At 41.1% G+C, this 17,992-nt stretch overlaps 1 protein-coding gene across 3 annotated transcripts in view; it reads right to left on the bottom strand.

Moving 5' to 3' along the window:
* CDH13 (cadherin 13) overlaps positions 1 to 17,992 on the bottom strand; it is a 423,340-nt gene that overhangs the window by 132,535 nt on the left and 272,813 nt on the right. For 2 of the 3 annotated variants that reach the window (XM_075576708.1, XM_075576709.1), the window contains one exon: positions 12,263 to 12,441. In XM_075576708.1, the coding sequence (XP_075432823.1) occupies positions 12,263 to 12,441 (179 nt within the window). Of the gene's footprint in view, positions 1 to 6,019; positions 7,284 to 12,262; positions 12,442 to 17,992 lie in introns of those variants that run through there. The other variant, XM_075576710.1, reaches the window with a different exon arrangement.

Consider the following 17,992-nt stretch of genomic DNA (forward strand, 5'->3'; position numbering starts at 1 on the left):
TAATGTATGTCACTTGTGCTAGATTATTATTATGATTGTTTAAATCCTTTGTAATGTCAAGAGTCTCAGGACACGTTAGTTAAAATGTAAGATACATCACTGTCAGTCTGAGTTACGCTAGTCTTACAATATGTGGGTGACATTACTCTGAATCCAATTCCCAATCTCCTCTTTGGTGCAAGGGTCGTGTTATAAATAATATACTCTTATTTGGACAATCCCATTGTGAATATATTTTTTAATCACATTCCGCCCACTTGTTGAATCCATTTGCAGAAAGTAGTGGAAATAATCGATTCTCTGTAAGAAGTACACCGACTGGAATCTTTTTTTATTTTTTTTGAACAAACAAAAAACGATTGATTCAGAAAAAGAAAGGTCAGGATTAAAGGAAATAGAAGAAAAGTGGAAATGAGAGACGCCGGCAGCTTAACTCTGATCAATCGCTTTACATGGTGTTGGGTATTATTAATGGAAAGAATTATTTCAATGTCACAGTTGAGGACAGGTTGTAACTAACTTCTTAAATTATTAAGATACTTTATTATTACTAAATAGATGTAGATTGTCCAATCTTTCCCGTTGTCCAATGTTATGTTTGTTGCACATATTGTATTATAATTTCCTGTAATGTATGGTCTCTTATGTAAAGCACTATGTACAGCTCAACCTCATTATAACGCGATCCGTTACAACGCAAATCCACTTATAACGCGATTCAAGCGTGGCTCCCAATTTGCGTATTTATGAATACTTTACAACACGATTAATGGTATCTTAAATACTTTATTGTACATGCATACAATTGTACATTATTTCTAACGCGATCCGTTTATAACGCGATGCGATTCTTTGGACCCCAAGCACAGCTTTATAAGGGGGTTGAGCTGTATACTAATGGTGCTGTATAGATCAAAATATACATGCAGTACATACAAATAAAAAGCTGAACTTGTGTTGAAGTCCCATTTTAGTAAGTGGAGGGGTCTTAAAAAGATAGTGGGCAAAAATATGTTAAAACGTAGTGGCACTGTGCCAGATTTTAAGAAAACAGTGGGACAGAGTACTTTAAATTCCATCGAGACAGGTGTCTACAGTATAAATATTCTAGATAACAGAAAGCCAAGGGGACAATGTGCAATATGTGATTTCCAGTTCCCAAATGAAGAGTTTAACAAAGAAACTGAGTAAATACACCAAGATTTAATGGCACTACCTCCCACACAAACACTGCAAATCCACGCCTTCAAAAAAAGTGCAATTAAAACTAATTTCCAATTAAAATACTTTTCTGTTGTGATAAAAGAAAATGAATTTAAATGTTAGCTTGGGGAGGTTAAGAGAAGGAGCAAACGTCGTGTTTTATTTCTTTCAGTGCATGAACTGTCACTTCAATTCTCTGGTGAGGAGGACTTGCATCGAGATAATATAATTAAAACCCTGTTGTGGCATTTTTAAATATACATGACAGATGTTTATTGAATCATTGTATCAAGAACTGATGATGATTATTTCCTCTCTCATGCACAGGAAAAATCCATACTGCGAAATCCGTCTTCATGTGGCCTGATATATATGTTAATGATTGAGGCATTTCAATAACATTGCTCACCATTTTAATAATGGGAAATGTAATGCAGTGTGTACCAAGCTCCTACAACACTGTAGGAGCTATGACCTGCACTTTATGTGGGGTGACCTTCCTCCTGAAAAGTACTATGCTGCTCATACTGTAGTACTTTTAGCATTACTCATAGTACTCAATGTTTTACTGTATATCTATCTATTTTCAACCATATACAGTGGCATTTATTTCAGAGATGGGCTGCTCAAACGTTCCTTTTTTTGCATTTCAATGTTAAAAAAATAGTGTGGGGTCCACAATACTGGGTTAATTTTTCAATAATACACACATACATACATATACACACACACACACACTGTATATATATATATATATATATAATTTATATATATTTATATATATATATAATCAAAAAATAAATAGATGATACCGTTCTGTGGCTAACGAAATGCTTTTATTTGTGCGAGCTTTCGAGATACACTGATCTCTTCTTCCGGCGATGTTACAATGAATGAAGCAAGCAAAAGGTATACTTAAAAACAGTGTCTCTTGGAATGTTATCTGTGCTGGTCCGGTCCTTCCCCCGGTGTGGATGTGTTTTATGGCTAGAGTTTTTTTCAGGAACCTTTTGACACCTCTAGCCATAAAACACATCCACACCGGGGGAAGGTAACAGCACAGATAACATTCCAAGAGACACTGTTTTTAAGTATACCTTTTGCTTGCTTCATTCATTGTAACATCGCCGAAAGAAGAGATCAGTGTATCTCGAAAGCTCGCACAAATAAAAGCATTTTGTTAGCCACAGAACGGTATCATCTATTTATTTTTTGATTATTGAAGCTCGGCTAACACGGTACTGATACCTCTACATGAATATATATATATATATATATATATATATATATATATATATATATATATATATATATATATATTCTGCTGTGATTGACAAAAAGCTGCCTGATGGGAATTTTTAAGGGTTGTGTAGCGAAGATGTACAAATCTCTCCAAGTATTTTGTGGGAGAGAGGGGCATCTATATAAAATAATTGTCCTTCTCTTTATATACCACCGACACAAGTTGATTTCTTCTTCTACTTGTGGCGAGGCGTATGAAAATAGGAGCAACAAACGTCCGATATTCACCAGTTTCGCAAACTTGTGTGAAAGTTTTGCACATTCCCTCCGAGGAGCGCTAGTGGTCCAGGGAGCTTGGATGGAGAGCTCCTCGTTACAGAACCCCCCCCCCCTACTAATTACAACGGCTCCTCCCACTGTCCATCCTTAACCCCTTCACTTCCAGAGATCTGACGGCTTAATGCCACACAACCATCTCCCATCAGTACAAAAGCCCTGTCCGAGGCTAGTAGTATTGTGTGAGACATCATCATTGCTGTGTTGTGAATTCATTTTCAGGTAACAAAAAATTGTTTCCTGAACATGAATTTGCTGATTTATTCTCCCCTTTGAACGAGCACAAAGTGCAATTTAGCTGTATACTGTGAAGAGGCTCTAACGGCAACAACTAGAAGGTAATTTAATCAAGTCCGGAAGTAAAAGAAAATACTGAATCTAGTCATTATAAAACACATTTTTAGAGCAGCGTGTGGGCGGAATAAGCACACATCTAGTTATTCCATTTTACACACTCTGTTGAAAATCTGCCCCTTAAAGACTACATACAGTATCTATAAAGCAGAATTACCATAGCAGCAATACACATTCATTTTACATACTTTACTAAGCACATCCGAGCCCTTTCAGAATAAACTATTATTGCAAGTACTCTATGCTTTTCTGTTTGAAATTTTTTTTAAGTGCATCTGTATAAGTACAATGGCATATCATTTAAATGTACTGTTCCAGACAGCAACACAAAGTGGAATTTCCATAAAGTGCCAGCGATATTGTAATAATGAAGAGATGGTGCTGTGCTTTCGGTTGATAAAGCAATGATCACTACCATGGCCTTTCTATGATGGTCTGTTCACAAATCAGACACAGTTACCCCTTGATGTACGGCAACTCAATATACAGAATATTGCTATAATGTAACTTTTACATTAAGGTCTGAATCTGACACACGGCACGCAAAATTTGCATTTATAGAATTTTCTCGCCACTGTGTTGATCACGTGTTGTATTGAACATGCCTGGAACACGTGCTGGATTCCACCCTTTTTCAACGTTCTTCAGAACCTTCAATAAAAGTACTGTACCATAAGTGAAGATGCCTGGACAGAGGACAGTATGTGCAAGTGATAGCAGATAAACCAATGGTTGTAAAATACAAGTGTTATGACGGTTTGCAGAAGGTGAAAAACTTAGCCAAATTGCGAAAGCATTAGAGTCGAGATACCTCTACAGTGGGAACAATACGTGAGAATAAAGGCGAAATAAAAGAAAGTGCTCATGCAGCTACAGTACACCTTTAAATGCTACTAAGTTGTCTCACCAAAAAAGTGATGTGATTTAAATTATGGAAATACTGTTAAGAGTATGGATCGAAGATCAGTACCAGCGTAATATGCCGATAAGCAGCATGATTATTTAGAAGAAGGGAAAACGTTTAGAGAACAACATGGTTAGAAGAACCCGAGTATCTCTCTACAGGTGTGCACACAAGTAGAGATATATTTAGGTTCTTCTAACCGTGTTGTTCTCTATTCATTGCTATATATATCTTGTGTTTCGCACCATATCCATATATAGTTAGTATCATTTGTAATCCTAAACAGTCTCTCTTTTTGTGTGTATATATATATATATATATTGATATAATTAGATAGACAGCGCCTATTAAGGTGACCAACCCAAAAGGCGGTTTCACAGACCCCCAACAAATCACCAAACAACTTTGCCAGCACAGATCTCCTGATGAAATCTGCTGTGTCGGAAGAAACGCGTAGGGTCACGTGGTTCAGTTGAACTACGGTGGTGGAGTAGCTCAAACGCCAGATGCCAGGAAGGGGAAGGAGTTCCCTGAGTCACGCGCAATATTGATCAAGTTTGCCAGGAACCACAGGCTGCACTTTTGGGTTGCCGGAGGGACAGTGTACCAGGTGACACCAGCAGCAGTGAGGAGTGACGTGACGGAGCAAACAGACGGCGATTTGGCTACATGTTGGCGCATGGGCTTACCCATACAATGCTTTTTATGCAGTGACAAATTGTGAGTGTGCATTTGTCGTGATTCATGTTATTAAACCTTTGTTATTGGATTTTTTACAAGGATCGGGCACTTTTCCTCTTCTTGTTTTTCTAATATATATATATATATATATGCCGACCTGCCTAAGACATGCAGATGAGCATACAGTTGTATTTACATTTGCATATTTGCTTTGCTGTGGAGGGTTTTTGTCACTTTTTTTACTCACCATAACTTAACTCAGTATATATATATATATATATATATATATATATATATATATATATATATATATATATATATATATATATATATATATATATATATATGCACCCAGTAACCAGGGAGATGCTGATGACAAAGAGACAGTACACCGCAGTATAAATCCAAAAACAAAGTGTATTGTGAACACTGGTCAGTTGACGATTCGGTCATCACAGAGGGACCTTCCTCAGGGCTGTGCCTGCAATGTCATAAAATATTAGCCTATAAAATAACTAATACCCACAGGACAACTCCTCCATCCAGGGCATTACTGGCCAGGTAATTATTCATTTTATTCTAAATGTGTGAAAATGCTGGGAATTAATTATATCCCTGCTCTCTGACTTGGCTAAATTGGCAACTAGCCAAATTTGAAACAATAGCTACTCAGCTTTGAGCTGTAACGTTCTGTTGTTGAACTTACTTCTGAGCTGTAGAGCAGTAGACTGGGAGAAGATCCAGGGCTAGACTCTGAGAAAGGGGGGAGGGGGCATCTGAGGACTGGACACAGATAGAGCGGTGGTGTGGGAGTGGTCAGGGACTGGACATAGAGCGTGAGAGGTCCAGGTAATAGAGTGGAGGGGGGAAAGAGAGGAGGGAAGAATGAGTGCAATGCCCTGGCTGGTTTAAAGACCCTGGGCTTCAACTCCTCCAGCCTTCAATTCCCCAGCCAAGGCATTATTGGCCAGTACGGGATTCTTTTTTGAATTAACAATACAAGTTGTAAAATGTGTGCTGTGATGACCACATACAGTATGACGATGTCAGCTGGTAAAATAAAAAAAATAAAAAATAGCTTTGCACATGCCAAACACATGCCACATACCACATGCTAAACACATACCACATACCAAACACAATGGGCACAATTCACAAAAACATAATAGCCTCATTTCCCTTTGCTGCTGGTCATGGCCATTCACTTTTCCCTTCTACAAGTTTCATAGGAGGAATCGAGTAGAAAAAAATGACGTTGCATCATCACCGTATCAATACTAGAGAGTATTTAATACACTACAATGCATTAGAGGCGTTACTTCAGAACAAAACAGTGAATTTCTTTCAAATCTATCCATGAACATGGATTTATTTTCCCCCTTATGAGATATCATTGGATGATGTGACTCTGGGGTTTTTTGTTTGCCTTCCTCTGGATAAATAAGTAAGTATAGATATAGGATAAAGTATCTGTTATCTAAATTTAGCATAGGTTGAACTTGATGGACGTACGTCTTTTTTCAACCTCATCTACTATGTAACTACGTAATTATGTGACCAGACGTGGTAGTTTAAATGTGAATATGATAACATGGGTGCCAGTGATTTAAAAAGGTTGATCCTGTGATTATTCCAGCAGTAGGTTAACATTGTAATATGGGGTTTTATGATCTTATTTACTGCATAGTATATCACTCATTGTCCAAGAGCAACAAGCAGCCTTGAGCTTCTGCATAACAACCATTATAGTCTGGATGCATTACGCAGTTCATCAATCACATGTTAATTGAATAAAAATATGTAAGCTATTATGGTCAGTCTGCAGCTATAAAAGCCTAGCTATCAAATAATTAATTGGTTTACATGCAAACAGAGATAAAACTGAAAATGATGTTTTATAGAAACCACAGAAGTGTACACAGGACATGGCCACGTGGCTATAGAGCAGAAAGCATTTGCATGCTTATGTGTGCAATCAAACAGGAATGATTGACACACACACAGGGTAATGCGTTCCAATGGGGTCCAAACCAGTTCAGCTGTAAAACATACCATGGGGTGGCACAGGCCCACCTACATATCTGCCCCATCAATGCCATTGCACACACTATACATAGTGAGGGGGGCAGAAGGATTGCTCTAAAATATGTGGAAAACCAGAGGAGGAGAAAAAACCTGACCAAAGTTGCAAAGTCACAAACCTGAGTTTCCAACCCCAGAGACACCCCTGCTCCCATTAACAAAATACAGAGAGAACCCGTTAGTGGGCAGATCTGGGCGCTTCGCTTTGTATGCATTGGCTTGTGCACGAGAGTGATTTGCCCTCCCTGAAACCCCCTTTTAAAGGGACCATTACACTTGTTGAAGGGGTTAACATAAGAAATACAATGACACATAACGTGTTCCCTTACTACCTTCCTGTAGCATTTGCCAACATTAGATCGTATTTCTGAATTACATAGAAAACCGTTATCGTGAATATTTGTCAAACTGTTTGTGTCCTCGTAGATAGACAATCATTGTATCTGGCATCTCTGCTCTTATTGTTCTGAAATGTCACAGACTATATTTAAAGAGGAAACAGAAACAAAGCAACCAAAGCGGTTAAAAACAAGTCAATGTGCTACTTCAAGTCTCTGCAATCACTGTAAATATGAATATTTTAAAGTTTAACATGCATACGAAATGTGAAGAGCATTCACTGTAAAGATTAATATCTTTTCATTAGAAGGAAATCGCACTGTGGGTTCAACATTTGCATATAGATGGAGTAAGTAATAAGTGTATTGACTGCTTAAAAATGCTTATTACATCAAATGAAAAAGAACTTGGATCTGTATTGTCCATCTGTCAGCGCGGAAAACAAAAACAAATGAACACTTTGTATTTTATCCTGAACGTCCATTGGGAGAGAGTTTTATCTACAAAGAACAATACAATTCAAAGGCAGAAACTAGATTTCCCTGCTGATCCTTATGGGAATATCCTGCAGCCATGTGTGAGCTGAACAGACTCCTAGCCATGTACAGAACATGCAAACAAATTGCTAACATATAAATAGCAGTAAGAAGCTGCCCGCTTCTGGATAAATGGAGTGTGAGCAGCACATTATGTAGCTCTTTAAATTCAGGGGATTGTATTAGTAGTTTCATTTTGTTCTGTAATGCCCAGGACAAACGTGTACAGTTCTGCCAAGACCCTGCTGAGCGGGTGGGGGTAGGGGGCATTGTGCAGAGACTCTGCTGAGTGGGTGGGGGGAAGGGGGATTGTGCAGAGACCATGCTGAGCGAGTGGGGGTAGGGGGTTTGGGCAGAGACCCTGTTGAGTGGGTGGGGGTAGGGGGATTGTGCAGAGACCCTGCTGAGCAGGTGGGGGTAGGGGGATTGTGCAGAGACCCTGCTGAGCGGATGGGGGTAGGGGGATTGTGCAGAGACCCTGCTGAGCGGATGGGGGTAGGGAGATTGTGCAGAGACCATGCTGAGCGGGTGTGGGTAGGGGGATTGTGCAGAGACCCTGCTGAGCAGGTGGGGATAGGGTGTTTGGGCAGAGACCCTGCTGGGTGGGTGGGGGTAGTGGGATTGTGCAGACACCCTGCTGAGCAGGTGGGGGTAGGGGCATTGTTCAGAGACCCTGCTGAGCAGATGGGGGTAGGAGGTTTGTGCAGAGACCCTGCTGAGCGATCTATGTTTGTTACAGGATGCTTGTCTATATGACAACTCTTAACTATACTCAAGTTTCATTGATATCACTTACAGTATATTCAAGCGTACTCAAAGATAGAAGAGCACACAGGACCAACCTCATAGCATGGACAGTTTTAATCTTATATTCAAGCCTTCACCTTTTGCTGTTAATATGTCCCTCTCCAACGTGCTACGGGTGGCTGAGCCTAATCTTTTTCTCATGGTTTATTTACAGAACTGGTGACCACTAGCAAAATCTCAATCTAAAGCAAAATCATATCATGCCCCAGTGAGCAGTTATCTCTTTCCTGGATCTTCACGTGGGTAAGATACAAAATCACCTTCCCTGAAAGCTCCACTCCTCCGCCAGAGTCCGTGGCCTACCCCTCATGATAGCTGCTTCCAAACTCCATTTTGGCTCACCGAGCTAAAATTGTATCATCCAGAGGTCCCAATGTAGAATGGCTTATATAAAGACCTGGGGTCGGGTTCTCCAATCCCAGGCACGCCTCAGTCGGGACATCCCAACCAACCCTATTCCAACAATCCTGCATCCAGCTTTCTGCCTTAATTGATAGGTGCTATTTGAAGGGCTCCGGCCTCGTGTGGACTCTTAGGGTTTACTTCAACATTGATATGGAGGACAGGGTTCGCTCTATAAAAACTCTTTTTCTTTCCTTGTCAGCAAAGTGTGGATCTCTTCTTGTTTAGATGAGTCATTTCTTAGCATTAGTGTCATGGTGCCGTAGAACTGCCTTCTCGATCCCCCCCCCCCCCCCCCGTGCTTTTGCCCCCTGTGTCGTCGTCGTGAACTTGGGGCGGTCTCCCTCCCTCCCTCCCTTCCTCTCAAACCCAGGCTGTGTAGAATTGTCTCCCCTCCTTGTTCACTACCAACCTGAAGGGAAACCCATATCTATGTCAAACTCCGCTCTCCCGCAGGAGTGTAGTAATGGGACGCAGCTCTCTCTCAGTCACTCTCGAGAGATCGCTGAAGATCTGTATACAGTTGGTGAATTTTCTAAGATGATATCACCTGCATTTCTGCATCCGTTTACAATTCTTTCTTTAGTGGTGTAATAATGTCATTTAACAACCACATCCCTATTTTTTTGGATCACTGAGTTTTGGGCCCTATCCATAGTCAGGGAACCTTCTTCCAGTGTCGAGTCTAAAGCAAGAAACAATCTCTTTAACCATGATTGTAGGTCCGTCACTTTCACCATTTTTGGGACATTACGGTTGGAAGATTTTGTCTGCACTCTCTATTTTCAATATCTTCCAGTGTCCTTCTTCTCGTAGTTCCATTCCCAGCCTTTCTACCTTCCATGTATTCTTCCAGGTCTTGTTTTCTTATTCCTGGACCTTCCTCTTTCTTTGGGTCCGAGGCGGAGGACATCCGAGGAGGTCAGGGGGAAGACCTGCCATCTGTAGATTCTGCCGGAGGTAAGTTCCCCCTTTGAAAAAATCATGAAACCTTGCTGGAAGTAGTCCTTCCATTTTTTTGGAGGCATCCTTAATGTTGTTTAGTTGTTGTATTTGTCTTTTGCTTAAGTATTTTGGGGAGGTTATTTTGTCTTTTTATTCAGTCCGTTTACGGAGCTGCTTTAGCATGCGACAATGCTCCTTGGAGTCACATGCTCGCTCCTCCCACTAAGCCTTCTTAAGATGCCAGTCCCTGAAAGAGGGCGTTTGCTGGAGATCAGAGGAAAGGAAAGGAGAGGAGACACCAGTTAAGCAGAGTGCTCAATTGGTGCGTCTCTCTACTCACCAGCTTGGCAAATCGCTTGGGCAAAAGTTTTGCCCAAAATGCATGGAGATCCTGGAAAATTGGACTCAACTTTACTAGATAACTCAATTTAATGTGAAGTTACAGTATACACTTTGTAATGCATCCTGCAACCACGGATAATCGGCCTCTTGATAAACTAAACTTCTTTTGCAAACTGACGAGGCTCAATTTAATAATATCATTAAAGGCTGGGGTGGGATATATCACTATTTGACTTAACATTATCCATTTCTACTTTTTGGTTGTGTTATTTTATATTGCACTACATCCCAAAACATTCTGCTGGCCACATACTGTACTAAACACTAATCATTTTTTAATGGCTCTTTGAGCTAGATGTATATATTTTACATTTGCTTTAAAGAGTAGAAAATAACAGAATGTAAACAGCATTAGTCTGGAGGTCAAATCAGTGCTATTACTTAGTTACTGTAGCATGTTTTAATTTTTCAAATGGTTCATAATCCGCTACAGTTGAAGAAGAAAGTGTTCTGTTTGCGACTTATCTCGAAGATGGATGAGTCAGTCCTAGGAAGTATAAATAGCTACTTGTACAACATCCATTACTTGTTTCTTTTCACCAATATACATTTTACAGATTAGGGCTCCCACTAAACCATTGGGCCCAAAGTATGTATGTCTTTATTTATATTGCGCAATCCATGTACATAGCGCCACATACACGTGACATAATATTATAATAATAATAATAATAATAATAATAGCACGTTCTTGTATAGCGCTGCTAGTTTTACGTAGCGCTTTACAGAGACATTTTGCAGGCACAAGTCCCTGCCCTGTGGAGCTTACACTCTATGTTTTTGGTGCCAGGGGCACAGGGAGATAAAGTGACTTGCCCAAGGTCACAAGACCGGGAAGTGAACCAGGTTCCCCTACTTCAAACTCAGTGCCAGAGTCAGTGTCTTTACTCACTGAGCTGCTCCTGCAACTGTAATACAGTACATAGTGGGACTAAGCACTTCATACATGAAAGTAACAATGCGGACATTAGTCCCTGCCCCAAAGAGCTTACAATCGAAGTGGTAAGTAGAGACAGTAGGAGGGTGTTCTGTTAGTTTCGCACTAAAAACAATGCTCCCTTACAGCACCACCAAATCTTTGTGTTGTGATACACTTAACCCGATGCGCCTGCAACACAATACGAAGCAATAAATTACTAGCGACACTGCCAGTAAAGCGACTGATACAAACACTGCCTACAGTAGATCATACTGTATGTCTCTTTATTGTGAATTTGTCACACAGTCTATTCATGTTCTACACCCTTCAGCAGTGATTTGGGTTTCATACACCGGTGAAGATTTGGTAAAAAAATAAATCATTGTTATTATTTCTTTCCGTGTTATTATTATTCATTATTAATTGTGAGAAATTAAACACAGTTTGAGATTGTATGAGATGAGTATTGGCTTGCAAATGTAAAACTTAACATTAAATGTAATTATGTTATAGGCCTCTCTGGCACTAAATGAGTTACAGAGATGAGTAAAACAATCCTAAAACGCAACCTTTTTTTAAATTTTATTTAGCATTTTTGCTAAACGTTTCGACAAGCCTCAAAGGGCTATTAATGTTTCAAAATTAGTTTAAGGTTTTGAAATTTCGTACGCTTTTAGAAACCTATTACCAGCAAGTGAGCGACACATAGCGTGTGCAATATTTACAGTATAGTCTCTGCATTCAGCAAATCTAACGATTGTAGAGAATTTAGAAAATTAGCACATCAAGTGAAATTGTAATGCTCATTGCCTGGATACTTGGCGAATCGCTAGTAAAGCCGCCAAACGGTCAGTCGGTAAAAAAAAACCCAAAATCTCATGCACATCTCTATTTACAATAACAACCCTGGCCCAGATTCACTAAATGGTGCTAAGCTTTAGCCCGCTGTTACTCCCACAAAAGGTGTGCTAAAGCTTACCATCCTTTTATAGATCTGGGACACCGACTGAGTTATTTTGGGCTCGTTACATACACTCATTTGAACCAGTAGATTTTCTGTCGCCCAAAACACTGGAGGGAGAAGCTTGTCGTAATTAACACGTCACTTACCTCACGGTCCAGTTGTGCTGGCGACACCACCGTGACAATTTCACCCTTCTCGGGATCGATGTAGAACATGTTTGGGGATGGCTCGTCAGGAGTCTGTTTGATTATACTGTAGCGCAGTATCGCATTATTCGTTGTGGGGTCATCTGCATCAAATGCTTCCATGTGCATCACAGCAGTGCCTAAAAACAGAAGAGAAGCATCCTGTTAGAAGGATATGGGTTCCAATATGTTATCATCACCCCCTGCTAAAAATAATACATGTTTTAGGAAACCCATTAGGCTAGTAATATTCTGACAGACCGGTTTTGCAACCTGAGTTTACCGGGTGTATGAAGCGGTGTATCCAAGTGTTTTCCATTCAAGTTATTTTGTAATGTGCATCTTTATAATGGCGCTCGTCTCGGATCAGGAAGTGGACCCACAGGGCTAATGTAGGGATATATATTCACCGACCAGAGCCAGGGGACAGAGTCCGGTTTAGAGTAATTGTAGTCGAGATGCAGGCAGAGGATCAAGGCAAACGGCAAGGTGCAAAGTTGGGGTCAGGCAGGGGTCGGCAACAGGGAATTCACAGACAAGAGGACAGGAAGTACACAGTAACACAGCTGGAACTGAAGACAAACAGGAAACTTTGTTCGACCACTTCAGAAGGAAGTGCAGCCTTAAGTAGGAGGCTGCCAGGAATCAAGATGGCCACAACAGCCACGTAAGGGAAAGTTCCAGCAAAACCTCATTTATTTAACATTATATTATCACGAGGTGTGATTCTGCCCAGGTGGGAAGCAGGGGGTCACCGGGGGTGAACCACCTTAATTTCAGCTCTGGGCAGCCCTTTGTTCCCAAGATATATACCTCCGAAGGTGCCCACGGTACCATCCCCTGCTGGGAAAACAAGAGAGGTGGAAATCTCCTGCAGCACACGGGCCAATAGGAAGCCACGACATCATGCAATTTAAGAACCTGGAAGTACCAGCAGTACCTACAAAAGGTATCTCGGGAAGCAGCCGTTCCGCAGAGCTGAAAAGAACACGCAGAGCCTAGTCCCGGAGGTCACGCCACCTTATCGTCTAGGGGCTCAAGGCTACATGACATTTACTGTACTTATATACCCAAAGAGGCATCTCATGTAGACATAACACGGTTCCATAATAATGACACAGAACTTTCAGCTGATGGGAGTAACTTGTTTTGTTTTTTTGTTTTTCAGTTGATAACTGCTATATAAACTCTGGAAGTTAAGCAACAAAGCTTAACTCATTGGGTGAGCATCCCATTGCACAGGAAACGGGAACTATGCGATGTACGGCTAATGGAATTTATTTGTTCGTCCTTCTGGATAAAGGAGTTTTATTAAGATTACTTGGTCACGAAGACTCCTTAATTATAACTTTGTTTTCAGAAAGATTGTATGACTGCTGCACAGTATGTCTAATAGGCTCAGTTACAGCACATTTATTTAACAAGCCTGATTAATATGTAAACATACAGTTGCACAAAGTGTGATATTAACCTCATGTAGGGTTTTGAATAAGGCTCCTGTTGTTTGCAAGTGTGAATCAGTCTGTGCTTCATTGTGAATAGATAGAGCTCATAAGTGGATGACCCTTTGATCCAGGGATAATTACTGCTGAAATGATGTGTCAACCAATGAGTTAGCACAGACAGAATACCCACTGACATACATACCTTCCAATATCCTCCTCTATACAACACATGGGCATCTGTGAAGATACCTGAGATATCTGTGAAGATACCTGAGATATCTGGGAAATAACCTCATTTGAATATGCAAAGTATCTTCCAATGATTTAAATTAGCACATTTCCCCAGGGTTTTCTCTCTCAAAACTCCCTTTTCAAGCTGTGATTTGTATTTGGGGAACCGCCTGCATACTTTTACAAAAGGGTCAAAAACCTCTCTATAAGCAATGTAAATGAAGATGCTTTTATTGAGTAACTACTTGTTATTACATACACATTAACACATCTAACACTGTGCAAATAGTTCCCATCTACTGTATATTACTCCAACATCCTACAGTAAGTGCGATCCATAATACACTGCTCCTGCTGTATTGTATGACAAGGCTGTGGCCAGCGCAGATATTGATTTTTACACCACAGGGGAACTTCGTTCACTTTTTTTTGTCATTGACCGGGGCAATTTCAGACTAGTCAGTGCAGGGAAGTGGAAGAGAAGCAAGGGCCGCATGGAACTGTGTCTGACATCACACCTGATGGAAGCTCCCGAAGCTCTCTTCAGGAAAACACCATCCTGCTTTATGCATGTAATGATTCTCATGAGGGATAACTCGCTCGGAAACAAAATGCTGGAAGGAAATATCTTAAATGTGAAGTAACGTACTGTTTACTGAAATCAAATAGTACTCAGACATGTTACACTGTAACCATTATTGTTTAATTAATAATTGAATTCCTTTCTCTGCCAGCAGAACTTAGAGAACATTGTTTTATAGCTCTGCAAATCAGCCCTAAAAGTCTCATTGTGTAAATGCCCGCAACACAACTGTTACAAAAAGGGAAGGACTTCTACCTAACGGAGGAAAATGTAGCAGCGATGGTACATTTGGGGCTCTGTCATGGGTAACACCGGATGTCTTGTACCAGTTAATCGATTAATACAATGGGAATTTCCCTTCTAAAATATATTTAATAGATGGTACAGTATTTTATGTTCTTCCAACCTAGCTCAAGCACATTCATAACTCCCGTACCGTACATGTAGATATATATTTCATTGCCAATGATTGCTTCACCTACAGTTCGAACATTCTATCGAAACGTTTACCCATAATGTATTCCCATAAGTATTATTTTACTCTGCTTCTCTGTCCTTTTCAGATACAAGAAAAACATATATAAGGACAACAAAAAAAGTTACTTATTAAAAAAAGAACACATTCAAGTTATGGCCAAATAGCCTGGTGTTTTGGTTTTCTTTCTAACTAACCTTATGGGTATTAGGTTCTGGAATGTAAGGTTTTGATTTCTGTTTTTGTTCATCTCTAGTTTGTTGTAATCGTGTCTCTGATAGTGTCAAAGAGCCCAATGGCATCACAGGCACATGCAGACTAGTAATACAGCTACCCCATTGCTATGTATATGTACTGATCCTCAGGGTTCAGATTTACTTTTTGGGGGGGTAGTTATGCTGATATAAAACACCTTTGCAAGGTCTCAAATATGAAATAGACTCTGGTTTTCTAATCTCCATCTTCTACTGTGGCCCAATAACTGGACATAGGCAAACATCACAATAACCCAGTCCCCTTTTTTTTTTCTTCTTTAGCATTTTTGGAAAATATATTCTGAATACTTTTCCTGAATATTTGAATAGTTTCTCATTTTCAAAATATTATTTTCATTTACAGTATTTCAAATTTTTGAAATATTCTCAAATTTTTCACATTTCCCCTCTGTTTTTGTGGTGCACATTTTTTAACGTTCTCCCAATTTTTATTTTTTTTCATTTTCTTTGATTTGTTTCCACAAACTTTTTGAATATTCTCTCATTTGGAGTTTTTGAATATTGAAATGTGGAGAAATAACATGTGGCAGCATTTTTCGAGCTCCATCAAATTTAGGTGAAAAAAACTCTCCCATCTCTTTTTTGGAATTGCTGCTGTATTGTTCCCTCTGAATAAATACCGCACCCATCTAAATTCTGCACAATAATTGACACTAATTAATAATTCAATCGAGACCTGTACGACATAGAAATGTGATGCAGAAGGGACACACAAGCAAAACACAGCAGTATTAGGTCTTTAGATGGCTAAATTATTTATTTATAAAATGTTATACCAGGAAGTAATACATTGAGAGTTACCTCGTTTTCAAGTATATCTGGGCAAATGGAGTCTCACTTTAGATAAATTCATTCACCAGACTCCGTTAGGCTGCGTCCACAGTGAGGAGACGGAGCGAGCGATGTAGCTCGCGCTGAAAACAAACACTAGGACCCCAATGTATTAATGTATAGTGCGAACGCATGCACAAGCACGACGGGGCGACCGGTGCTTGACGCGACAGGCAAGTTTGAATTTCCCGCGTGACGGCCGGGTCACGTGAGCGGTTCGCACGATGAGGGCGAACCAGCTCTGTGACGTCACAGTCGCACCTCCCTGTCTGTAAGGAATCCACTTCTCAGTTTACTGTTTGCCTTGCCTTACAGTCTGTGCAGTCCTGGAACACTTCCCCTGATATTTACTGCAGCCTGGATTCACTCACTAAAGCAATACTGTCACACGCCCCTTCTGCTATTGGTTCACTGACCTTTAAGTACTGCCTTCCCACAATGCTCCCTGCCGAGCATAGTCCTTCCTGGATGTCACCAACTGTTCTGCCACAAGCCCCTGGCTTGTTATTCGTGTTTCCTGAGACCGGCTGCTATTGTTACGCAGCGGTCTGTTCCTGTTTCCTGTGCTGAAGCGGAGTACTCTCCTTACTGACTTCAGCTCCTTGTTTCCTGAGACCGGCTGCTATTGTCACGCAGCGGTCTGTTCCTGTCTCCTGTGCTGAAGCGGAGTACTCTCCTTGTTGACTTCAGCTCCTTGTTGCCTGAGACCGGCTGCTATTGTCATGCAGCGGTCTGTTCCTGTCTCCTGTGCTGAAGCATTGGCTTCCCAGCAACCCCCGCGTTGGTGCCTGAGAACGCGCGCACTCCCGCTCTGCTGTCAGAGCATGCGTGCACATGCAACTGGATCACTCGTGTCTCTGAGTAGGCACCGCACCTCCGGACGCGTCGCGCATTCTCATGCGCGCGGCGCGGTCACGTGACTATGTGCGCCGATCCCTAGCTGCACGGCAACTTACTCCCTTCATATCCCCTGCGGCCTCCCCACCTCGCTAACGGGTCCTTCCCCTTTTCCCTGCGCTTGTGAGGAGAGCACAAGCGTGACACTGTCACCTTGCTTGCAGGAAAGGACATCTCTCCTGCTGCAGGCTTGCGTGCGTGCGCTGCACCAAGGCGCGCACGCCCGCTTCCACTGTGGCAGAGGCCTTACATTGTTGCCATGCCGCTTCTATGGGATGGAATGAATTATTTTGCTAGATTTGGTAGGATTTTGGTTTCATGGTTATGAATGAATAAAAAACTAAATGCATAAATGAATCCCTAAGTTTATACAAATGGGTGTCTCGTGTTTGTTTATCACTTTGAAGCCTGAGAAAGGGAGTTAATTAAGTTTTGCTCATTAAACCCGAGCGAATAAAACATCTTAAACAAGTAATTAAGTGGATTGAAGAACAGGTAATAATGAATAATGCATTCGTTAAGTGAGACAATTGCCACACATTCTAACTATTAATTATATTTGCTGTAGTATTTTGATTTCACTTCAACTTATCGCAACTCTCTTTGGCAAATAAAGGGGTTATTTCTCATTTCAGTTTAGCCTTGAGGAGGAAAGCTGGGTGCAGTCACTGGCCAGACTAGCTACACGATGACCTCAGAGGGGTTTATTGAACAAAGTCCAAACTTCAACTTGTTAGTCCAGTCCTGGTTTTTGTAAACCAGGTGTACACTACTTAGGCTGCGGCCCCAGTGATCACAGCTGCATGCGCGCCAGAGCGTCTGGCGGTGCGTGCACCCGTTTCAGCCGTGGCCTGTGCTTGAAGTGGAGAGCGGGAGATTCGGCGGGGGGTCGGGGGCATGGCAGCAGCGCGGCCATGACGTCACACGGCTGGTTCACTCTCATTGGCTGAAACG

Source organism: Ascaphus truei, chromosome 19 (assembly GCF_040206685.1).
Source record: "Ascaphus truei isolate aAscTru1 chromosome 19, aAscTru1.hap1, whole genome shotgun sequence".
Classification (NCBI taxonomy): Eukaryota; Metazoa; Chordata; class Amphibia; order Anura; family Ascaphidae; genus Ascaphus; species Ascaphus truei.